Source organism: Lynx canadensis, chromosome E1 (genome assembly GCF_007474595.2).
Source record: "Lynx canadensis isolate LIC74 chromosome E1, mLynCan4.pri.v2, whole genome shotgun sequence".
Lineage (NCBI taxonomy): Eukaryota > Metazoa > Chordata > Mammalia > Carnivora > Felidae > Lynx > Lynx canadensis.
This window is the reverse complement of record NC_044316.2, coordinates 35,432,240-35,458,095: the sequence shown is the minus strand read 5'-3', so window position 1 is coordinate 35,458,095 and position 25,856 is coordinate 35,432,240. Positions and strand designations below refer to the sequence as shown.

Sequence of the window (25,856 nt, the reverse complement as noted above, 5' to 3'; positions counted from 1 at the left end):
CAGGAGCTGTTGCTGCCGCAGAGTGGAGACTCCTTGAGGGGCACGGGCTGCGTGCCCCTGGCCTGGAGGCTCCCCAGAGGCAGAGGCCCTTCCTCCGAGGCCCATCTAATGAACCGTCGGCACCCCAGCGTCCTGCACAGCAAACGCCCCACGCCGAGGCAGGACCGCGGCCTGGGAGAGGAAGTGATGACAGGAGGGCAAGCCGCTGTCCCCACCCAGCACGCCTGACCTCCTGGCTGGGAGAGAGGCACACCCCTCCTCCCACCTGTCCCCAGTATTGATTGTTGTCTTCTCTAGAAAGGTCTTCAGAGACCCAGGTTAGCTCCCGGGGCGCAGGGTCTCGCCTTGAATCACCGAGCGTCATGGGAAAGGCCAGGGCCTTCTGGATCCTAACCTAGTACCTGCTCTTTCCATCAAAACAAGCTTCCCCAGAGCCCCTCCATGGCTTACGGGGACCCCACCTGGGGGACAATGGTCTGCTCAGTCCCAGGGAGCCTGGGCTCACCCATCTTGGGGTCAAAGCAAGGCCATGTCCCAGTTATGTGTTTGAAGAGGGCTGGGTTTAGGTCTTAGTTGCCCTGTGATCATTACCCAGGCTCCCCTGGTTTCTCCGGGCCTTGGATGGCAGTTCTTTCCCCCGCCCGCTCCTCTGGTTACTGTAAGGAACAAACTGTCCCTGTAAATGGTGTCGCCATGTCAGGGTACTGCCATCTAGCTCTGCCTGGCCCTCCCACCCACCTACTGGGGCCCACAGGCATCTCAGAGCCTCACAGGTGGGGGAAGAAAGCTGGCTTGTCTTGCTTTTGGGGGGGAGGCTGTGTAGCCCAGGGGTTGACAGCACGGATTCTGAAGCCGGGCTGCCAATTCCTAACTGTGGACCTTGGGCAAGTTACCGAACACCTTTGTGTCTTAACGTCCCCATCTGTAAAATGGGGATACTCTTTACCTGTCAGAGGGCTTTTGTGAGCTGCTCTGAGTAGAGTCCCACATTACAGCCCTCCCGATCTTGGCCAAGCCGGGCAGGGAGGGAGGGGGCGAGGGAGAAGAATGGCCTGCGGGCACACTCATTTCTCACCGCAGGGAGAAGGTGCAGGAGAAAACCCCATAGGAGAGGTCAGAAGTCTGTCACCGTCTACAAGAGATGATGCCTACAAAGGAATCTACTTTTGTTTTCCTTGACTCTGGCTAAGAAACGCGGCCCTTGGTTGCATTGACTACTGCTCCTTGGGCCCAGAATCCCACTTCTGCACTCCAGAAGCCCCTGTGGTTGCACTATGGAGGCTCATCTGTGTATTCCCTGCCCGGGCCCTCTGTTGGTAAACGTAACACGAGGCTCAGAGAGTGCAGGTGGCCACAGGGTCTTTATTTAGAAGCACAGAATTATAGAGCAGCCAGCCAAGCGCACTGAGGCCGCCTGCCCAGGGCCCCTCCTGCCTCACCTCGTCCCTACCCCCGACCTTGCCTGTCTTCGTCACCTCCACTCGTCACCTCCATCTGTCACCCCCGCCCTACGGATCCGTTTCTCATCAGCCTGGATGGGCTGTGGTCCCTTGCTGGTACCCCTGGGACCTGGGCGTGTGAAACATGCCCACCTGGGGCTGTACCCGTGAGGGCGAGTCCCCGAGGACCGGGCCTTGAGTGACCCACTTCTACACTTGGAGAAGCGCCAAGGGCCTGGGATAGGAGGGGCCCTGCCGCCGCTTAGTCAGGCTCTGCCATCTGCCTCATTTCAGCAGAGATCAGCACTGGAGGGCTCGTTGTAGGCAGGGCTTTTTATTTTAATGCGGCAGGATCAGGCTCAAGATGTCACTCCAGTGAGCGGGACTGGAGACGGGGCGGGGGGTGGGGGGAGAGAGAGAAATGTCTAGGAAAACGGGAGAAATAAATGGAAGCTTCCTTGCTCCGGGAGGAGGGAAGGGCACGGAGGAGAGAGGGAAGGAAAAAAGGAGAGAAGCCCGCGAAGCAAAAATGGTGTAGAGGAGATGGGCTGAGTTTAGCAGCTACGCATCGTCCATCTTCCCCCCTGGCCCCCCAGAAGCCGGCGACAGCCCAAGAAACGGGGCTTCTGGGTCCCCGAGTTACGGCCGCCCGCTCCCCAAGCCCCCTGCCCACATCTGCAGGCCCAAGGGCTTCTGCCCCGCCTCCTACCTCCCTCTCTGGAATGCCTAACGTCAAGCACGGCTCACTTTCGGAGACTGTGATAGTGGTGACAGGGGTGGTCATACCTGCGCTATCCCAGGTGACTGGAAGATCTGGCGCAGGCTGACTCCTTCCCAAGACCCCTGTGGACTCCCCGTCCTCCACACATGACAGCAGGGTAAGAGCTCAGAGCTCACAGGACGCCAGGCGAGCCGCTCTCTGCAGGTTCTCACTCCACAGGTAATTCTGCTTCAGAAGATCCCCCATGCGCCCAAAGGTGCCCATTTCAGTGTCTCATCACAGATTTCTATTCCAAAGGGTGTATACATATATACGGCTTCGGCTGGAACCAACACGATACGTAGCGATCACATTAACATTAGCCTCAGTTTACCTTTCTGGAGCCCTCGTTCAATAGGCAGTCACTGTATTAAGGCCTTAACATGTGTTGTCTCATTAAGTTTCCAAGAGAACCCTATGTGGTATACCCATTTTACAGAGGAGAAAGCTGAGGTTTACACCGGCAAGTACTTCGGCCAGGACCGTGAGTGGTGGTGGGAGGGCAGGGCCAGGCTCCCGAACTCCAGATGCTGTGCCACCAAACACGGGCCCCAGCTGGACCCTCAGTGCTGCCCTCTTACCAACTCTCTCCCCAGCCGCCAGTCCAGATCACTCCTCCACCCTGCCCCCCTCCCAGGAATTCTCAGCCATTGAGCTCATTCCCTACCTCACCCGGGAAGACATACAAGTCACCAGGTGCACAGTCATTCAACTTCCCCCCTTCCCACAAATGCACCTGTTTCTGCAGGACTCTCCTCACACCCAGGGAGGGCGTCCCTAAGCCCCCCAACTCTCTGCGTGCTCAGAACCTCAGGGCACGGATCATCCGATCTCTCCTGGAGCTTTCCCATCAGCTTTAACCAAACAGGCTCCATCTTTCGGTAAACCCCCCTCCCTCTACTCCTTTCCTGCCAGGAGCCACTGCCAGGACCTTCTCTTTACAGCCATGCCTGAAACACGAGCCTGCTCTCGAGGCTCACTGCTCACCTCCCACCCGCTCCCCACCGCACCCCTCCTGGTCCCTTCCCTGAGTGTTCCTGCCTAAGGCCACCAATGACTTCCATGTTGCTACCTCCAGTGGGCATTTAAAATTGAAAAAAGAATTTTTTTTAATGTTTATTTTTGAGAGAGAGAGACAGAGAGCCTGAGTGGGGAAGGAGCAGAGAGAGAGGGAGACACAGAATCAGTAGCAGACTCCAGGCTACGAGCTGTCAGCACAGAGCCTGACACGGGGCTCAAACTCATGAACTGTGAGATCATGGCTTGATCTGAAGCCAGGCGCCCCCCCCCCCAGGGGGCATTTTAAAATTCTTTCTTATTCGACAGCATTTGACACTTTTAACTCTTTCATGTTGGTACCCTTGACTTTGATTTTCTTCTTCCTCTCTCTCGCCACGTCTCCTGCGTGACTTATCCTCCTTTACCGGCGGCCTCCGTCCCCAGCCCCCTTCTCTCCTCACTCTGTACTCTTCCTTGGATCCAACACACCCAGGGCTTCAGTTCCACCCATAGACCAGTATCTCCAGAAGCTTCTCTCCGGTCCCCATCTCTCCTCTGGGTGCTGGGTTCATACATTCAACAGCCTCCATGTGGATTTCTCAAGGCATCTCATGATCAACAAGGAAGATGAAATCAACGATCCTATTTCCCTCAAGCCTGTTTATCTTCCCATCAGCCTCTATCTTGGCGAATCCAGCCTGCTCACCTCTTCATCTCTACTCTGTCCGACGCTGTCATCGGGTTCTGCCAAACCTGCCCTCTAAATCTCGGATCTTCTAAGTCCGCCGCCTCCCTGTGCACGTTCTGTCAGCTCTTGCCTTCCACCGTCCCCACTGCCAGCATTAACTTTTCTATACTCTCGCCAGGCATCTTATTAAAATGAAATCTTGTCACCCCCTTCCGCTTAAGACTCTCCCACGATTGCCCACCGTTCTCAGTTAAGGGCCTAAATCCTAAATGTGACCTGGGGAGGTCCTCCCCGCTCTGGCATCTTAACTCACTGCCACACTTGTCCACGCTCCGGCCCCCCAGCCTTCCGTGCTCCCGGAGCACATCGAGCTCCCTCCCGACTCAGGGCTTGATGTGTGCCGTTTCTTCGTGCCTTCGGTGCGGAATGTTGCCTCTCCCACCTCACCAGGCTCCAGCGCTCCATCCTTTGGCTTTCGCTTCAAAAGCTGCTTTGGGAAGCCTTCTGGATCTCTCAGATTAATTCCCCACTCACAGGCTCTCACGGTGCCCCACACGTTTCTTTCACAGCGCTCGGCATAGTTTGACAGCACGTTATCTGTGAGACTGGTAAGGACACTCTTTCCTCAGGGACTCTAAGCTCCACGGAGGACAGGGAGCAGTTTGTGTAACCCACTGTCCACCCCTAGAAACCAGCGCAGTCCCTGGCACATCGTATGCGGAATGTATAAATGAATTACTGGCAAAGAAAACAGAAGAAAATTCATTCTTAAAGGCCAAACCAAGGCAAGGTTCTTAAACTTAGGTCACCACGGGAAACCCTGGGGATCACCCACTGGTATGCTGACCGCTCTCAAAGGCCTTTTTCTCTCTTTAGCTTTGTTTGCTCAGAGGTAATGGGGACAGGAACGATCTTCAGTGATCGCATCCCCATGAATGATGGAAGATTATAAGAGATAATGTTGTCAGGGGATATGCCTATTTTTCATTAGTGTTTCAGTAAAATACTTACAATACTGACAAGAGGTAGAAAAAAAATGTTTATTTACCCAGAGAAATTCAAATGTGTCATATGACTATGGGTCCATGTATTAATGTCAATCTATCTATAGATTTTTTTTTTAAGTTTATTTATTCTGAGAGAGAGAGAGAGAGAGAGACAGCATGAGCAGGAGAGGGACGGAGAGAAAGAACCGCAAGCAGGCTACGCGCTGCCAGCATAGAGCTCAACGAGGGGCTCAAACCCACGAACGAGAGGTCATGACCTGAGTTGAAGTCGAATGTTTAACTGACTGAGCCACCCAGGCGCCCCCTACCTATAGATTTCTTAACGACATGGGTTGGAACTGTGTGAGTCCCCTCATATGCAGATCTTTTTTTGATACAGTGCATTGTATTTTCTCTTCCTTTAAAAAAAATTTTTAGTGTTTATTTTTGAAGGAGAGAGAGACAAGAGTGTGAGCGGGGGAGGGGCAGAGAGAGAGGGAGACACGGAATCGGAAGCAGGCTCCAGGCTCTGAGCTGTCAGCACAGAGCCCCACGCGGGGCTCAAACTCACAAACCTCGAGATCATGACCTGAGCTGAAGTCGGACGCTCAACTGACTGAGCCACCCAGGCGCCCCTATATTTTCTCTTATGATTTTCCTAATAATATTCTTTGCCCAAGCTTACTTTATTGTAAGAATACAGTATATAATACACATACAAAACATGCTAATCAACTGTTGATGTTATCGGTAAGGCTTCTAGGCAACAGTAGGATATTAATCGTTAAGTTCTGGGGGAGTCAAAAGTTATATGCAAAATTCTGACTACTACACAGGGTGCCTCTACATCCCTTGTTGTTCAAGGGTCAACTGCACTTCATTTTGCCATGAAGCTAAATGCCATTAAAGCATTTTCCAGTGCTATGGGATACCAGGAAATGACAGGGCACACTGGAAACCACACCAGTGGTGTGCTGGAGCTGGTTCACACTGGCTCTCTAGGGCCAACCGTTGCATGTTCAGGAATTTTGAGACCTGGTTGTAAAAGAGCCAATTAACAATTAAATTATACTAATGTACAGTTAACAGCAAAGGTAACACTCAAAATTCAAATCTTCCTAGCTCTTTCATGCTTTACCATGGCCTACGCTCTTGAGGTTCTAGACGTCCACCATATCTACATGGCGGAAATACGAGGCAGCGGTGAACTGAGTGCTTTCCAGCTCCGCGTCCGGTAACGTCACCTCGGACGTTTGAAACGGGCCACGGTGGGAGTCTTTAGGCCATGGAAACTGGCAAAGCTACCATGACATTTTGGGGAACCGAATGTTGTAACTTTGGTAAGCTCACCACTGAACCAAACTACTGGCTCCTTAAAACATCTGAAAGGTCTAGGGCGTGTGAAGCAAACTTTTACTTGCAAGACGGATAGGTGAAGAAGTATAGCAACGTATGTGTGTCTAAATTTAGGAGACCATTCTCAAAATTGTGTAAGGGCTGAAGGTGATTGTTTTCTTCTTCAACTTAAAACTGCAGTTATTCTGCATACATCTTATTACAAATATCAGTTACTAAAGTGTCATTTTATGGAACAACCTGTACACCATAACTTCAGGACAAAAATAAACGTGTTGACTAAATTGAGACGGAAGTTCTTAAGAGTGGGTGGGAGACATTCCTCTTCTCTCTCCCTGCCAAACTTCTGCAAAGAGTAGCTTATACTCTATATTTGCTTACCTTCACATCAGTCTTGGCTTCTGCCTCCACCATTTGACAGAAGCTGCTCTAAGGTAACAAAGGACTTCCTTACCGCCCAATTCTAGTCTGCTGTTCAGTCCTCAATGTCATGACCTCTCTACGTTGTTTCTGAGGGCCCCTCCCCTGCCTCCTCCATTAGACGGAACTCACAGAGCGTCCTCTACCCCAACCCTAGCCTAGCACAAGGTTTGGCACCTTCCAGGTGCTCGGCCCTTGTTTGCTGAATCACTGGCCTGAGTGTTCATCCCTGGGACCTTGGACGTGACTGTTCTTTACTTGGCTGGATGCCTGTTTGCTCAGACATCAAGAGAGTAAACCGCGTGGGGGGCCCTTTTTTCCCTTCGGTTTGTCAAGAGCTCACCTGTAAGGGTTTAAGAAAGCCAACGCTCTCCCCGTTTCTCCTGGGCCTTACGAGCAGGTGTGTGTGCCCTTCACTGCCAGGCAGACTCTTGGATTTCCATTTCCTCTCTGGGCCCTGGGCCTAAGCCCCAAAGCTACTCCTTTGCCTTCTGTTGTTTCTTGGCTCAGAGCCAGGTTGAGTGACCTTGAGGAAGCCACATTATCACCTTTGCAAGCTATACGATTGGGATGAAGGGGAACCGTGCAAGACAAGCTGGCAAGTGCTCAAAACTCCTGTGAGATCTGTAAACCGTGGGTCCCGATGCCACGTTGCCATACTTGAGTTGTGCATATTTTATCTTCATAACGTGTTCCCCCTAGAGTTGATCCCCTTCAACTCCTTAATCATTTCTGTTGCTCGTGCTGAATTCCCTCAAGTCTAAAATTCTTTTCTCCTAGAGCTGCAGGAGTCGGAAGCAAACAGTATTCCAGATGCCACTTTCCACTCCCAACATTACGGGATTTACAGAGGGGGAGTGATCATCTTGCTAATGGCTTAGCGGCATAAAGATCCCATCAGTCAACAACATTCAAGTTTCCGCTCTCATCCGGAGGTCAAAGCTTCTGGTTCTCCCAGCTCATTATCCCAAACACTGATCTTCCTCCATTTGCTTTCTCGCTCACTGCCTCTGTGAGGTGTCCCCCTGTTGGGTCAAAGGCCCCCACGTGGTGCGGTCACCTCTGAAATTGAAAGGGGGAACACACCTCCACCTTATGCAAACGCGTACACAGAGAGCAGCCCAACGATCCTCACCTGAATGTCAGATTAGTCAGCAGGCCATTAGAAATGAATCTAAATGATGTAGGGCAGAGTTCAGCGAGAAGTCATGAGATAAAGGAAACACACGGGGCCCGGGCTGATTAAAAAGATAATTGGTTGTGGAAAATAAGGTTGGGTTCCAGCCAAGACTTTGTCTTTGACGAAGATAAACCGACGGATCCAGTACAGTCGTGTTGGGGGAGTCAGCTGCTGTGCTTTTGGAGGAGTTGAGGAGCCGGAACAAAGCAACAGTTTCAAAGTGCGGCCCCGACTCCCCCTCTGTTTGTTTTTCTGCTCATAAACATACAAGCTGTTTCCTTTCATCTGTACAGGCTCACACAAGACGGAGAACCCACAATAGGTTTCAATCAGATTTACAAATGGATGTGCAGGATGGGGAAGCCAGAGAGATCTTTTGGCCTAAGAAAGGGTCTCCATGTCCCCGGCTAGAATTAAGAAAACAAACAACGACAACAACAAAGAGGAGTCTCTCTACGGACCTGAAACGCCAGCCGACTTACCAGTGACAAAGAAAAGAGAGGCCTCTCTTACCTGAATTGTTAAAACCCATAAAGGTGTTGGAGAGGCCCCACGGCAACACAGAGAGGTTTCATCTCCGCAGAGGGAATGGGAAAATTTTCCACGGATGGCGAGATACAGGGGGGCTGACAACAGGGAGGAGGAGGGGAGGTGGGGAGCGATGCCAGATACTCGATTTGGGCCTGAAACCATAACTCCAAAGGTTCTGTGAAACTACTTGCCTGAAATATTGTTTTGATAAATAAGCCTATACCCTTGTGGAATTGAAATCTCCAACTGTTCCACTGGCACGGACATCTCTGCGGTGACAGCACATGCCCCAGATTGTGGAGTTAACTTGAATTAAATTTCAGATGTGGGGGAGCTAAGGGAGGGGGTGGCGGCAGTGGGAGGTTTATGAACAGTATGCTGGGGCTCTGATGTTGTCATAACCAGATGGCTTCAACTGTATCAGTTAAACAAAAACAAACACGTCCAGAAATAATATCATAAGGACAGGAGAAGCGCTGAGCAGCCTCACCTGTACCCGAAATCCTAACAGCTGTGTACCCACAGTAAAGCTCACATTGGAAATTCCAAGAATATTGGGAAATCCCAAAGAGACCTTCTTCGTCCTGACAGAAGTTCGGTGCCAGGACTGCCTCCTCCCCGAGGACATATTCCCTGAACCACCGGCCCCCAGTCCCCCAGCTTTCTACGAACCAGAAGGAAAGCAAATCTGAAACCGGGCCGGTCCTCCTGGACTCTCTGAAGAACAGGCCGGCAGAGGCCTCTTTCTAGAGCTTTGCTCTCGCTTTTCCCTAAGAAGGAAGCTTTCTCTCAGATCTCGTACCTAAACTTTTCAGAAATGGAACTTCCTCCGGTTACTTACATAAGCTCTTCAGGGCACTACATCAGAAGAATTGTCGCTCATGCCAAGACACGCTCTGAGGCATGTCACTTGACTTCCCTGGGGGTCCACTCCTCTTTGCTATAGAACGGGGAGGTGCTATCATCACGTGGCGGTTGGGAAGTGAAATGCTGTACGTGAAGGTTCAGCGAGAACAGGAGAGCTGAGCGAGTGCAGTGGCCCGAGAGGCCATGTGGGTAGAGGTGTGCTGGACCCCTGGGCCCGTGCGCCGACCCGGAAAGTGAGGATGAGGCGGCACAGGGCAGCGGCCACAACACAGAGAACTGGGCACTTCCTCACGTGACACTCGGGAGGAAGCTGAGTCGTACAACGGAGTGGCTTCTAACAAGCAGATCCTGTGCTCGGATCTTATACCGATACCAGAGCAAAGCCAGTCCACTCTCGGACTGGCAAGGTCAGTGGAGACTGCGACACCTGCAAGGGCCAAAGTCACTGGAGGGAAAGGGAGGGTGGGATATGTTGAGTCTCCCGTCTAAGGTCAAACAGCACACACCTCGGCCACATGGCCAATGCATTTTCCAGAGAATCCCACCGTCCTGGCCTGTTCAACACTGCTGTCAGAAAGGCAGAGGAGCCCCGGAGCGTTCTTGTGAGCGCACTGGGAATTCAGGCATTAACCCTTCTGGAAACACATCAAGGCAGTGACAGAACCAGTCAGCGATAATAACTTCCCTTTATTTCATCTCCACGTTCGTGTCCCCTTGATCTTTTTAGAATTACCTAGGAGAAGGGAGACTGGGACTCAGGTGTTAGAACACGTAGGGCGTAGCCCCCTCCCATTACTTGCCTCGGCAGAGGTGGGAGCCTGATCCCTCATTAGGATGTGGACTGTGGGACAGATACTCAAGACGGACAAGACACCAGGAGATGCTGGGAGCTCACGGAGGAAGCTCGAGATCAGGGAGACGCGACAAATCCCCATCGACGGACATTTCAAATATCATCTCTGCAAGTTAAGGATCAAACGAGGCCTTCGAAATCCCTTACGGAACTCAGACCCACGAAACCAGCCAGGTGAGTGGAACAAAAGACCAGAGATACCACACGGTACAAAATAGTAATTATTTATATTTTCAAAAAGAAAAAAATTAACATTTGGAAGTTGTCCCCTGTAGGAAAGGGGTGAAGTGGAAGGGACGGGACTGGCTCCTCTGCAGGTGGCAAGTCAGGTGCAAACAGCTGAGCAATCTGGGCTGGGATTCTTGTCACACGGCATTAATAATAAAATCTCCTTTTCTCTTCTTTTTGTTCTGTTTTTGTTTTGTGTTTTGTTTTTTTAGAAAAGGGGGGGGAGGGAGGAGAAATAAAATCAGAGAAAAAGGCCAAAAAACATTTTCCACAATATCTAAAAACCGAGAACCACGGTTCTTGTCAAGACAGTAGGAATTCTGGATGAATTGTTTTTTCCAGTTTTCAACACCAATAAAGGTTTTTTGCAAAAGCCACCACATCAGACACTCATCTTCCAGCTCAGATAACCTCCTTCCCCTTTCGCCTTCACTTGTTTTTCATGAAAGGATAAAAGGATGTATTCCGTTCTCGCAAACAGTAAGTGCTAACAACAAGAGGGCTCTGCTGACACTCGCACGGTGGTGAAGAGCTTTCACAAACATCCGAGTTTCCGCACAGTTGGATGGACTACGATTTCTCTCAACATAAATACTACCTGGGATCCAAAAACTGATTTTTGAGAAATTCTGCAAAGATCCTTTCTTCTTGCCTTTTCTTTTCCCTTCTCTTAAAACTAAATGTCTTTTTTTTTTTTTTTTTTTTCCTTTTTGCTCCAGGCACCTGACGATTTGTTCTGCTCAGTCAGATGCAGACAGGTTTCTCCGAAGTGCCACCGCCGGGACGTCCTCAGGGTCGGCGCCTAAACTGAATCCCCACAGTGTCAAACTCGGCCGGGCCAAAGGGAACACAGTGACGCAGCAACAGGGTTTTCATTAGGTTGGACAGCCCCAGGCCCCGGGCCCTTCCCTCCCCCCGTTTCCCCCAAGGTTACTTAGTGCTGTTTTAAAAGTCTGGGGGCCACAATGCAGTCTTTCGCCCCCGCAACGAGTAAAAGCTCCACAGATCGCGCTGTCTACCCGGTGGTCACGGGCAGCAACAGCGGCTGCTGCTTCAGGAAAATGAACGGAGTCTTACAACAGGCAGGATCTTAGGACTGCTTCAGGCGCTTGCGTGGGGGTCCCAGGAAAGGGCACTGTGCTGAAGCCAGAGAGCGGTACGCCTCAGCCACCAAGTGGGGATGTGACACCACCATCGACTTCCACCCAGAGGTCTCCAGGACATCCGAAGCATGACTAGGAGGAACGTGGAGAGACGGGTTACCAAGGGCACGCGAGCAAGAGGGAGCAAACAGCCACCTGGGCGGTCTAACTTTCCGGCGGCCACCGCAAAGGCTGTCTCTGCCGAACGTTTAGGCAGAACCCTTAACATACGCTGAGTTCGTCAGACAGCGGGCCGACGGGTGACCGGGCTGTGGCTGCTGCAACTCTGAAATCCTGGGTTTTGAGCCCCTCTGCTTTCAGATACAGAAGGTGAGATGTTCCTCAGGCTCTTCTCTGCTTTATCAATGCTCTTGAGACTGACTGGTGACGCTGCTGATACAGAGAAAGAGCAAGGACTCTCTCTGTCAGGCAGCTCTGAGCTTCTGAGCTCTGAGCTTCTGTGGCTCTGCCGTTTTCTAGTCCCTGACCACAGAGCAGATCACGGCCTGGGGCCTGATGGCTCAAAAAGGAGGAGATCATGACCACACTCTACGGACCGGTTAACATCTAAAAAGCACCACGCCAAGTGTCCAGCACAGAGCGAGCGGTCCCTAGAAGGAACATTTAAGGGTCTCTTCTCTCCCACTTTTGCCACGATTGGTCAACTCCTTTGAAACAATCTTATAAACAGACTTAGTGGAAGCGGATTTCTGTTTTGGGGCATTTTCTGTGCCGAGTAACGTTCACTCATCTACCCGGCAACCTCTTAGACCCGCCCGAGCCCAGAACTGCTGCTTGTGAGGGTTTTTTAAGGCCTGCTTCCCCTCTTTGGGTTTTCCCTAACTTTTGTTCTCCAACGGGCGAGAGAGCCAGGACATGCCCCACTGAGAATTACTGCAGAAAGTAATACGGCCAGGTCACTTATCGTTCGGGTGAAGGAACAGATGTACTGGAACGAACACTTCTTTCTCCAAACGGTATTTAACAACCTCAACTACTGATTACCCCTTCCGTTTGTCCCCATTCCACAATCCACTGTTGGATGCATTTTACTAACTCCTACAAAACATACTTGGGTTCTCCCAGAGATCTACATGCCCTCTACTAAAGCCTTGAGTGTGCAGCGAGGACACTGCTGTTTGGGGGACACAGCTTTTCCAGGCCAGCAACTTATCGTTTTCATCATTTCCCATCACTGCGAGGAAGTAAGATGCCTCACTCACCAATCACATTAGCCCCAGGAGAGCAAAACCATCTTCCAAACTGTCAAGCTGAAGGGAAAGATGAAAACCCTCTACTTACTACTAAAAGGGGTTAATGAAGCTACTTGCCCGTTTTCCTCACTAATTCAAAGTCTTTCTCGTCTCTCTAGCTACCCCAACTATCTTGAAAGAACATCTTTGAAGATGCCAACTCACTAGTTGATGAAATCCACTGCCTGAGTTTTCAACTGATCCGCGCTGTGGAGGTCAGCCAGGATGAGAATTTCTGCGGCGTTCTCCACGGAGAGGTTACTGCAGAGGGCATCCTCACACATGACCTTCAAACGCTCCAGGGCATACTGTAAAACACAAGCGCCGCAGCCGTCAGAGCGGGAACGGCTCCGGCTGCCGCTACTGAAGCCGTTTTCTTCAGCTGCACCATCATGGATTCCTGAACAAAACCGCACGGCCCGTGAGAAGGCTACTACTGCAATTATAAAACATAACCATGCCCCCAAGGCTGGAATGAAGACAGCTGAAAAAATGTGCCTGGCTGCCATTCAAGTCCTCAAGTCTGCCTATTAGAAAGATGGCAATTACAGAGTAGACCCCCAACCTCAAGTTCACCCTGCCCCAAGTAGGATGCAAGTGTTCCTTAGACCACCGCCACCCACCCTCCCTTACCACGAGGTATAAAACTCTGCTTCAGGCCAACAGGACATCACGTTTGGCATTTCTGCCATCCTTTATTCGGAGCCAAACTAGGGCGAGGCACAGCCCTTTCTACGCGGGCACTGTCACCAGCCCGGCGGGGAAGCCCAACGGGCCCATCAGGCTGTGAAAAGGAGCCCTGCGGTGACTTTCAGCAGCATCTGCACCACTAGTTGGGCCTCGATGAGGGTCAACCCAAGGCCTCCTTTGAAAGAGAAAGGGATAAATGGGTCCTCTTTACTGGGGCTGAAGTTAAGATTCTCAGGGCAGAAGGACAAAGTAACAGAGACCCTGGATCCTGTTCCGATCTAAAAGCTTCCTATTTTCCAGAGTAAAGGGTATAAATGTCCCGGAAGTGAAGGTCTAGGTTAATACTGGGCACATCTGACCTAGCTGATCTGTTCTGATGCCGCTGGACTACGTGCTCTCAAATAGGAGATTATCAACATAACTAAGGAACTTCAGCAGCGAGGAGGAAGGGATAAAAGGAGGCACAAGATAAAGTGTAGTTAATCAGTTCACAGGAGAATGGTTTGCTCTACGGGCAGCCACAGTCTCCGTATAGGTCCCACCTTGAGGACCTCAGAACGCAATGACACAACACTCCTTGAGGCCGAGTCGTGGCAGTCAGACCAAGATAATTTCATTTTTACGAATCGTGGGTGAGGAGGCATATCTGTTGGCACTGTGATCTCCTGCAGCCAAAAGAGAGTTTCATTGGTTTTGGTGCAGCTTTAATTTTTTACATTTGAGTAACTGGAAAACAGTTTCCATGGAAAACAGGAATGACACTAGACAAGCAAGAAATGAGGTGGCCGTTTTTGTTTTAAAAGGCTGCAAAAGGTTGAGTAGATGGTTCAGTCTTTATACAATGCTGCACAGAACATTCCTCTTACCCTTTCTCGATGCCTTCTTTTAAAAAGGACTTTTACCGTGAACAATTCTGATCCCTACTGCATAATTAGACAAAAGTAGCCATTCTTGTCCCTTAAGGGACAAAGTTTTTTTTTTTTTTCTTAATTATGCTTCTGAAAAACCTGCCTAATGGTTGTACTTACCCAAGAGATCGAAATTGTGTCTCCCAGGCCTGGCCGACGTGTTTTGTTTTGTTTTTGGTCTAATTACACATGTCCCCAGGAGACTGGAAAGGCTCAGAAGAAGCTGTTTCAGCCTCTTGGGTAAATTCTAGATGTTTAGATCCTTCCATGAAGGATTTCTTATTCTGTTTTCCTGAAGCTCACAACAAGGTGTAAAGGTAAAAATATTTTAAAATAAGCTTGGAGCAGAGACTAATGGGAAATTCTGAATGGAATTTGAAAATGCACCTTCGCTTACTTCTCATTCACAAATTTAAAGCATTGCTGCGATTCAATTACTTTATCTTTTAAAACTGTAAGTTAACGGCACTGTACTGAAAATACCATCCACAGAAGGTCAATTCAGGCTGATCCCCGCGCTCCGTGCGCTCACAGGGGCTTCCCCGGTCGGCTCTCTGGCCGAGGAGCAGGAATGGACACCCCAGGAATGCCGCAGATGTCAAACCCTGGCTCTGAGAATATCCACCGCTGAGCCTTGGTATTTCCGTCTAAAAAGTGGGCCTTTTGATACTACTTGTCCTTATGGGAGCTAGAAGACGAGAGGGATAAACAATCTGGTGCGTGTAAACTTCACCGAAAATCAGAGGGTGGGTGAGGCACAATCATTATAAACTCATGTGTATAAAGAGCTGTGTCTTCTGCTTCCCCAGAGTTCACAGTGTGTATTTCTTATTGCCTCCACTGAAAGCAAGATTCCTGTGGTCAGAGCTGAGCTGGCTAGACTGGGAGGGCATGGCATGTTCACAGTGCTTAACTGTATTAATAAAATCTCGAAAGGTTGATAAGAAGGATACAGCTATTATTCAATCGTTTTCATCAGTAGCACCGATTGGGTTTACATGCCTCATCCTCTACAAACACTCCGAAGAGCTGATCAATAAAGATAAAGCTTCCACTGTAAAAACAAGTACTTCCTCTGTTCCCAAGGTGCAAAGTAAGGTGGAAGGAGACTATTCCTATGGGCCAATCCCGGGAAGGCTCTAGTGCCCTTCGATCTGAGCCAGCTCTGCCCTCGGATGGGTGCTGCAGCATTGTGGCAGGAAGCGGCAGCACTTCCGGCAGGGAACCGTCCTTCTCACAGGGTCTACTGCTGGCCAGGTTTAAGGCCTTTTAAGGAAAACTTTCACAGGATGAATAGCCACCCAACCCCCCAGCTTGTGTTTCCCCAGACCACAGGGCCTTGGAGGACAGGTTACCGAGCTCTTTCTGATGTATCTACACAATGAAAGTCAGTCTCCCAAAGTGTGTTTTGGGGGCCACTAATCCCCACCGGTCCCTGAAGGAAAGGACTCCAGGGTTAACTAAATTAGAGAAATGCTATCATATTCTTTTAGATAACTCACAGCGCACATTAACATAGTAAAGATTCTGAGAAATCCTGCAGTGAGACAGCAACACACAAAAACCTCAATTTGACTTGATTAAACTCAGTGCTTCATTAACATTTTCCCCCAACCTTATTTTGAGAATCACTGGCCTGTTTTGGTCATCACCTTATTTCCTTGATTCGAAGATCCATATTTTAATTTTCACACTTTAATAATTCTCAAATTGAAGTGTATCTTACAATCGACACACACGTTTATTACAGTAGTATTTCTTTTTTCCCAAGGAGCGACCCATCATCTCGTAATTCTGAATATGGTATATTTCAATAAATACCTAGGTAGAAGTTGAAAATGCCAACCACGATCCTGAGCAAAAGATTATTCTCTTACTGACAAAGTTGCAAAGAAAGTTAAGGAACTCAGGGGAGGTAGGTGGGTGGAAGGATGAAACCAGTGACAGAGGTGAAAGAGTGTGCTTGTCATGATGGGCGCAGGATGACTTACGGGAGTGTTCAATTACGGGACCGTACACACGAAACTAATATAACACTGTATGTTAACTAACTGGAATTAAAAGGAAAATAAAATCACTCACTATTTAGAAAAAAAAAAGTTAACAAACTCCAGAACACTTCATAAATTATAAGGCCAAATCATAAATCCAAATGTTAGCGTCACCTAAAACTTCAGTATCACTGTGCTTATATGTAATCACAACAGTGAAGGGAAGAGAGGTAAACATCAGACTTATCCTTTTTTTATAATCAGGGTGACCATGTAGTTTCCTTCACTCAAAGCAGGACACTTTGAAAGATAAAAAGGGTTCTACCAATAATTGTGTTGGCACCCACGTGTAACGCAGGACTGTCCTGGCCACACTCAGAGACAAGTTCATCTGATGTACTATGTAACGCAGCCGCCCAGTGATGAAACTCAAAAGGTCACAAAAAACTCCTCCTCTTGTGGTTATTTTTCTTGTCCTTCCCTTTCTTTTCTTTTGAGAGAGAGAGAGAGAGAGCGCGCGTGCACGCGCGCACATGCGTGCATGTGCTGGGGAGGGGCAGAGGGAGAGAGAGAATCTTAAGCAGGCTCCGTCCAGGCCCAGAGCGGAGCCTGACGCACGGCTCAATCCCATGACCATGGCTCAATCTCATGGCCATGAGATCGTGACCTAAGCCAAAATCAAAAGTCGGACCCTTAAGCGACTGAGCTACCAGGCGCCCCTATTTTTCTATTCTTATCTCACCTTGTCAGCAGCTGCCAGCAAATCATCAGCCATTTTGTCGAGGTTCGGAGCCTTCCCCGTGTAAATGAAGCACATCATTTCCTTAAAAACTTCAGGCTCCACATCATTGATTTCAACCCGATTCTATGCCAGAAAAACTAAAAATGAGAAACATTCCAACAGAACAAAACCCCCAAACAATTTTCATGACTTTAAGCTCCGGTGGGAGTAAGGCGTGTATCATCTGAAACCTAACACAAATGGGCAATCTCTCTCTGCCCTACTTCATGAGAACAGCTTTTCCTCCTATCCTATGTACCACCTTTACCCTCTCAAATACAAGAGTTGTTTTTGTTGTTTTTGTTTTTTTTGTTTTTTGTGGACTTTTTAGACAGTGGAAACACCTGTCTAAAACCCTCCCTCCAAACTGGATGATCTACCTGGGACACAGTGAGTTTGCTTTACTTAGAATGCTTCCGGACCACCTCTCCCTGCTCTGAGAAAGTGAGAATGCTATGCCATTTTAATAACACGACTGGAAAAATAAATCTGGCGTCAAATTAGGAAATCATCTGGATCTAGCCACCTAGCTACAAAGACATATCTTCATTCCGTCACATACCTTTTTGCTCTCCTCCATTTCATGTTCAAACATGGCACTAAAAACTGGAGAACGAGCTACAAAGTGAAAGGGGAACAGAGACAGATAAGGTTATCACACTGAAACCTCTTGGTTCTTCTGTTATGAAGAGACCACTCTGTTTCCTGTCCCATTGCTATAGGAAAGGGTCTTAGCCTCAAATTGTATCAGAATAATAAAATTCCTTTCTTCTTCTATTATACCAATAAGCAAATAATAATACATAAGGGGGAAAAAAGAAACCAATACTTTCTTCTCTTTTTCTTTTTTAAATGTTTATTTGAGAGAGAGAGAAAGAGAGAGTGCACGATCACATGCATGCATGCAGAAGGGGCAGAGAGAGAGAATCCCAAGCAAGTCTCACACTATCAGCGCAGAGCCTTACATAGGACTTGGTCACACGAACTGTGAGATCATGAACTGAGCCGAATGCTCAACCAACTGAGCCACCCAGACACTCTTTTTTTTTTTTGCTTTTTAAAGATGTTATTTTTTAACTAATTGCTACACCCAACATGGGGCTTGAACTCACAACACTGAGATCAAGAGTTATACGCTCTACTGACTGAGCCAACCGAGTGTCCTGAAATGACTTGCAAAATAATTTCTCATTAGCTCCATTCCAAGCACTCATTTGAAGCAAATGACCTATGCTGGATGACAATGATCTCCTCTGGGTAGACGTGGGGGTTCAAATGGAAGATCCTTCATGTTTTAATACCCGGATTTTTGCCTGAAACCATGACACCGACTTTCTCCAGTTCCAGGGATCACGCGGCAAGGAGGTCAAGAACAGGGCTCGAAGGCATCCATTAACTAGAAGAAGTGCATGCTTGTTGATGGCAGGTTGTCTGTTCCTTCAAGCCATGCACTCACATTAGAGATGATAATGCCCCAAAGAGGCAAAAACAATCTTACAAACACTTGTGGCCCTTCAAAACTCAACCCTTCCTGACAAAATCTTAATCTTTGGTATTTACTGTCTCCCATTAGGAATAATTTGTTTTTCTTTTCCCCTTGGAGGACTGGGGATAATGAAAAAAGGTGAGAAACGGTGTTCGAGGCCATGCCCACTGTAGTCTAATGAACGTGGACAAACAAGTCCACTTAATTTCAACCATGAAAGTGATAAAAGGCCTAAGAAACTCAAATTTTATCATGTTGCCCAATAAATCAGAGATTTTGGCGAAAGCTGAGACTACCAATCTCCACCTGAGAGGAGGACCAGACGGAATATGTAGTAGAACTCTGAGCTAACAGGTTACTTGAACGCTGGCCTACAGTTTCTGTCCACAAGAACTAATTTTGGATCTGTCATTTTCTAACCACATTATCTTGGGCAAACCACTCAACTCTCTGAGACTCAATATTTTAGTCTATTCCAAAGAGATATTTGTTCTCATTGCTTTTATTTCAGAAGGCTCATCAACTGTAAGGTACTAAAATACTTCACAGAAGTTGAAGATTAAAGGGTTGGTGCTTTTAGTAAAAAGGGAAGGGTCCGAGCAGCAACAGGCTTAGAGGGTCTTCGGTGGCTAGACAGAAACTGAGGCTATGCGAATAAATAAAATCACTTGGGGGGAAATAAGTAGAGGAAAAGAGAACTGAGGCGGACCCTTAGGGACACCAGTGTTGACAGGGATGCGTGAAGAAGAGGGAGGCCACATATCAGAAGTAGCCAGAGCACCAGGAGGAAAAACCAGGAGAAAGGAATCAAGTACTATATGAACTAAGGAATCCCTCAGATTTAGGAACTAGCAGGTCACAGAACTTTAGAAAACTGCTTTCGTGGCATGGAGGTGAACTGAGGATAAGTGGGAGGAAAGAAGTTGAGACAGTAAATGTGCTAACTCAAGAAGCTCAGCTCTATTTAAAGAGAGAGAGAGAGAGAGAATAAATGAATGAATAACTAGAAGGAGAAGCCCGAGCCTGTCTGCTTCCAGGCTGGGGGTAAACAGGCAATTGGAGAAAGAGAGACCCAGCAAGGGTATGACTGGCAGAGTGAGGCTTCTGAGAAGGCGGCCTGTGATATGAAACAGAAGTTGAAAAGATAGGCTGCTTTGGCCATAAGGAAGAACACCCCCCCACGGAGAGCGCAGGGAGAAGGCAGGTAAGGCGACAGACAAGAGCGGAGGAAGAAGGGCCTCAATATTCTCTCAGCAGCGGCAGCAGCGGCAGCGGCAAGCATCTCTTTTAGGAGCTGGAGATCGAAGGAGACCAGTAAACAGTCTGAAGTATCTATTGTTATGAAAAAGAAAGGGAGCGGTGTATCTGCAGAAGAGCTCCTGACGGTGCCAAGAGCCTAGCCGAGCGTGGAGACGCTAACCTAAGAGTTAATGACTTCCTTTGGCAATACACGGTAACACCTAGTTGCGAGCAGGAACAGGAAGACGGCTGGATTGAGCCAGACTGAGGTTTTGCCAGGTGTGTGTTTTAGAATGATACTGCTGAGAGTCTTGGTAAGAAATTTGCTGCCTGAAAGTTCACGTGACTTCCTCTTATGGCTTATGGTCTGAACAGAAGTTTGTGGCTGACTGCTATGCCTTCGTGGGAGGTGAAGTCAGTGCTGCCTTATCAGGGGCCGTTCTGTGTCAGTCTTTCTGGTCTTAAGGACCAAGGGCCTCTTATGAGAGCAAGACCTGATCTTCCAAGTCATTCTCATTCTCCTATAGCATAGTCTGTACTGCAGGGAGGGCTAACACTCCAGGGCTGGGGGACTTAGCCAGACAGTGGTTTGGTCCTGGGTCCAGAATCTTCTCCATTACGTCCTAAGTCCCTATCTAGGGGCTAACACCTGCTCTTTACCGGCGTTTTGACATCTACCCTCTAGGTACAAAGGCATTCAATACACATCATCATCCACTGCTCGACAGTGGTGACCTAATATGGACAGTAGTCTTCTGGGTTATGACAACTCACGTCCCCACCATAAAAAAATACATCTAGTTGCAGTTTTTCTGTACCAGTTCGAAAAAGTGATGTTATTCAAAAGGTGATTATGCAGCCACGGTTTTTCTTTGTTTCACCAAAACTAAAGCTTCCCATGAATAAATACCAACCTGCCAAGATAGCTTTGTGAGCCTGGAACTCCTGGCCAGCAACGCACAGACAGCAGTCTGTGAACCGGGAGTTCTCCCACAGTCCTCCCAGCTCATCGGCCAGCCGGCACTCAGGGACCTTCACCATATTCATAGTGTTCTGGCCAGAAATGTTGACGGAATCTTGCACCACACTCACCTGTGAAAGACAAGGAAATCTAGTCCAAAGGTTCTGTTACCAGGAATTTTCTTCCCAGCAGGAAGAGAGATGACTTTTACCTCAATGCTGTAGTACATTCAGATACAAACGTTAGTCATGTTCTCTTGAAACCACCTCCACAAATGAAGGCTTTATCCTGTGGATCAAGTAATTTCCAATCTGCCGTGATCATACTTACTCTACACCATCCTAAGACGAGAAGCACAAAGCCCCACAAATCTCCTTCTCCTCCAACTGCTAATAAGCTCCACCTCCCCTGCCCTGAAAACCTGGGCAAAGCCACAGGGCGGCGGGGGGAAGGAGACACGGGGGAACGGGGACACTGACCTAAACACGTATTAAACCTCAAGTATTTACCTTATTCTGCCTTAAGCAAAAGGTCAAATACAAAGAACTCCTACAGAAACTACCACTTAAAACTCTCTAGAAGCAAGAATCTGATAAGCCTGAAAGCACTTTATTTTAATGAGGTCTGGACCACGAAAATAAAATGCAGCCTCTATTGGGCCTGGTAAATAATTGGCGCTTCCTCATAGAGGTTAGTCTAATAAACAGAACTGGGCTTGGGAAGGTCTTCCCCAGCAGTGATAGCTGGGTGGGTAGCCCACACCATTTACATGCTTTTACTCGGTCCTTTGTGACGATGACATACAAGATGGCTGGCTCCAGCTAGACATGCACTTACTGCTCTGGAACAGAATGAGGACCACAGATTGACGGAGGGATCCAACCCGCCACGACGACTTCAACAGCAGCGTGCTTTAACTAGCTGAATGAACTGTTCAGCCTAGATAAAAGCCCAAGTAACTTCCAAATGGGTCAGTGAAACTCAGATAAATCTGTTAGGATACCAAGTACAAGGATCTATACATCATACAGCATCCCAAAATAAACGGAAGCTACCAAACTGAAGGTAAGACCGAGCAGATCCGTCTTCTGCCTAACAACCACTGCTATGCCTCATCTCCATCGTATGGGGTTAGGAATGTTAATATAAAGCTGAATTCACAAACCTTGAGGATCGGCTCCTCACCCTTGCTACTGCTATGAGTTAGATGAGAAAGACAGCTCAAGGAACATCCTAAATGACCCAAGTTTCTCTCACCCTTCAAGATGCAAGTTACCCCTTAAATGCAGTCACAAACCCAGAGGTAAAATGAACGCCCCATCCAGGTGACCCGTAGTCTCTTTTGCACAGGAGTGAGATATTTACTATCAGCTCAAGAAATTTAGTCATTTGTTTAAAACTAGCCATTGTGATCTCCAGCAATGAAGCAGCCAAGTTAATCAATTATGAATGTACTTAACGTTTGTAGCACATTTATCAGAGCCAGATTATAACGTTATTTTAATAGCTCAGGACCCAGCACAAACTACCCCACAGAGATTCTCTCTTGTCCTAAGACCTCTAGTTTGGTCTAGCCACTTTCTCATACTAACACCAAAAGTAGAAGTTTCCTGTTTCCCGTCATAGCCTGGAAATATGGATTTAAAAAAAAAAAAAAAAAAGAAAGGAAAAGACCAATTAAACCCGACTTCCTCATTGGGAAAGGCTGGAACAAGACGTCTTGGGATGGTCAATGAAGGGAACGGAGAACGCTTCTGGCAGTGGGTTCCTAAGCTTAAATTAAACCAGGCTGACAGGAGCCCAGAGTCATTCACACTTGATGGCGATTTACTAGACTGGGTAAAATGAATTGGCTAGAGCTAAGCTGAATTCCGAGCTACGGTTACCGGCGGACCCTCTGCTGGTTGGATGTGCGCTTGGTAATGAGGGAGGCCCAAAGACTATGACTTGTCTCGCTGGGGCCATTCCTCTCTCCAGACACAGACAGGAACACAGCAGGAAGGAGAATGTACCTTTACTGTCTGAGCCAGACTTGTGCTGTAGATATATGGATGCCTGGAGTCTCCAGAGCTCTGAATGTCTGGCACCTCTCACCAACATTAAATACGCTTAATTAAAAATAAATTTTAAATGGCATTCACAAATGAGTCTTCAGAGTCCAAACTTTCAACTCAGGAAGGGATTGTTTTCCTCTGCAAACGATGATGCTAAAATGAGACCATTTTGAGAAAAACTAAAGATTTTTTTTTTTGTTAATGCCTGTGAAGTCGACTATGGAGACTCATTCAGAATTGCAGCTGTGAAGATGACGTGACGGTGACATTTATGTCGTCTTAGAAATGACTGCATGAAAATGTCTCAGGAAGGCTGTATACCTCTCTATGTTTCAAGTTGTAAACGGGCCTCACTTTTAAAGTCGATTCCTCTTCTTAGAGAAGAAAATTCCATAAAAGACTAAAGGCTGTGCCAATTCTTGTACATTTTATCTAAACATAAAAAGTCAAGGTGAGACCAATGGAAATGTATTTTGAAGCTTCTATATAATGATAACAACCAAGGAAACAATAGGCTGCCGCACAGAGATGGTCTGTAGCAGCAGCATTACTTCTAATCAAAAGACCGGCAACAATCTAGACATGCGCCAAGAAGAGCACGAATAAATAAACTGTTGCATATTTGTTCACACAGCACACTACTACAGAGCACTAAAAATGAAAGAACCCTAGTTATACCCGCCACATAAAGACATTTTAGACACACGATGCGAAGAAAGCAACGTGACCTACATGACCTGCGTACGTTCTGACACCATTTTTATCAAGGGCACAAACAAGCAAACCTAAACAGGTCGCTGTTCAGGCACACAAATGAACAAGGGGATGATACTCTACAATCTGAAACAGATCATCCTCTGAGTGGGGATGAGGCCCAGGGGAGAGGGGAGAAGCACACAGGCCAGTTCCGAGTTACTGGTGACGCTGTTGGGTCGGGTATTAGGTTTACAACATTATGTTTATAACCTGTAGTAACGTTACATATTAAATCATTTCCGTAGGTCAAGAGCACTCAATATTGGCGTTATCATACAGTTCAACCAATATCTCCAGACCATCCACTAATAAGATGATAAAAAAGAAAAACAGACCCACATAATTTAAAATTTGGTCAAAATACATATTCCCGGGCCATGAGAGGATATTCTATGTTTGAGAAGGAAAGTGCTATTTTAAGACTCCACTAGGGTCTAGATAGTTCATATTTGGTATTTCATTCATATGGTGTTTCACATTTCAACTTTAATTGCAACATTACAGACAGACACCGGAATCTTCTACCTGTCAGAGGCACACACAGTGAGAGAGGGATATATGCATTTTTATGGTTTATAGCTATCCGTTTTCAATATAAACAGAGAGAAGAATCAATAGAAGCTGAAACACTTCATGGAGATTTTACTGTGAACCAAATTATTAAAGGGAAAATTAAAAGCGTACAGCCTCCACGAGCCTTTCATCGCCAAAGTAGACTGTCTCTGTTAAGAAAACGTGGTAGAGCCCACGCTTCCTCGGCCGAACGGCATTCAGCTCCGCGTGGCGCCGCGTGGCGGACGAGAGGGGTGAACGTGCAGCTGCCACGGCCCGACACTAATTTGCTGTACAAGGTTAGGAAAAATTACCTGACCTCCCTAGGCACTGCTTCTCCCCCCAGTAACGTGAAATGAAGGTAAGAGAACTAATCCGGCTCCGAGGATTGTGATGAGAGACAATTCAGGGAATGCTTTGAAAATGCTTCCAAATGCGTTAACTAAGCCATAGCGACTTGCAAGAATCGTCCCATTTCCTAATAGACAAGAACGTCACCGAGAGGTGAACCCAGTGTGGCGCATTATAAACGAGACTGCTCGTTCAGCGATCTAGTTTCATTTAAATGTTCATTAACCGCTGAAATAAAGCCCAAAGACAAACGTGATTCTCAGCCTTTCACCTCAGGATTCCCTCGTGTGGCCTCTAGGAACAGCCAAAAGAATCCACGGAACAGCCGTACTTTTGTTACCAAGATGCAATAAGCTCGTTTATAAATAATCCACTGACCGATAGGAGGGAAGTACCCAGGCCAAAGGCTGAGTGACGAACGGAGCGGTGGAAGACTCATAACCTAAATCTGTATGTGGACATCGACTGCATACAAGCCTCTGAATAATAAAAAAAATACTAACTAAACCAATGATACATAAAATAAAAATATGAACCAAATACCGGTTTATAAATAATCCACTGACAAAAGGGAGCGACAGGTCAAAAGGATAGAGTGTGCAGCAAAGAATGATGTAGCTTTGAAAAGCACTAAGAACTCAGATGAGCTGCAGACATTTTTAAAACCCACACATCCAACACACCCCCCCACGCAACCGTCTTGCAATGCTGAATGCTACTAAGTCCGCGGAGAGCCTGGGAACAGAAACGAGTCTCACTAGGCACAAGCCCAAGTATGAGAAGCAACACTCAGCACCTGTGGCCAACAGAGAAGTGTGAGCGGAACAGATGGCACACCTGGTTCGATGGGAAGAAACCGATGGCATCAGCAGAACTCAGCAGACGTTTCCCTGTTCAACATCTCCTCATTTCCAAAGTGTCATCTCACTTCCCTTCGAAGTCAGTAAGACAAATCTAAACTTAACCACAGGATTTCTCCTAAGAGAATTTCATATGGGGAAGTGAAGGGAGAGAATTTCATATGGGGAAGCAAAGCCTTGGACTTAACCACAGGGTAAGAGACTGCCAAGTGAGGGCAGGCCAATTGGTTTCCAAATCGAGAATGGCGATACAGGGGTTGGAGTAGCTGGAAGGGATTTGGGGGGATGGGCTGGAAGGGGGAGCAAAGCAGAAGAGGCTGGACCGACTGTGGACTGGAAAATGTGGCAATAAAGGTTGAGGCTTTGCCTAGAACACCAGAGGCGATATTTAGAGATTTCTCTTCTTTCAGAGAACAGTTCAAAGACTGGCTTTCGTTTCCAAAAGAAAATAGAATTTTCCACTATTTTAAAATCTTTCTGAAATATAGGTCTCTAAGAGAGGTAAGACTAAATTGATGGTCTTAA

General features: G+C 47.6%; 1 protein-coding gene across 2 annotated transcripts in view; it reads right to left on the bottom strand.

Annotated features, from left to right (window-relative positions):
* Positions 1-10,287: 10,287 nt before the first annotated feature.
* Positions 10,288-25,856, bottom strand: part of LOC115500504 (speckle type BTB/POZ protein) — a 66,326-nt gene continuing 50,757 nt past the window's right edge. For both annotated transcript variants that reach the window (XM_032591065.1, XM_030294968.2), the window contains 5 exons: positions 20,712-20,889; positions 17,635-17,690; positions 17,034-17,156; positions 12,868-13,010; positions 10,288-11,542 (listed from right to left, as the gene is read on the bottom strand). In XM_032591065.1, coding sequence (XP_032446956.1) covers positions 11,398-11,542; positions 12,868-13,010; positions 17,034-17,156; positions 17,635-17,690; positions 20,712-20,889 — 645 coding nt within the window. In that variant the 3' untranslated portion in view covers positions 10,288-11,397. The remainder of the gene's footprint in view (positions 11,543-12,867; positions 13,011-17,033; positions 17,157-17,634; positions 17,691-20,711; positions 20,890-25,856) is intronic.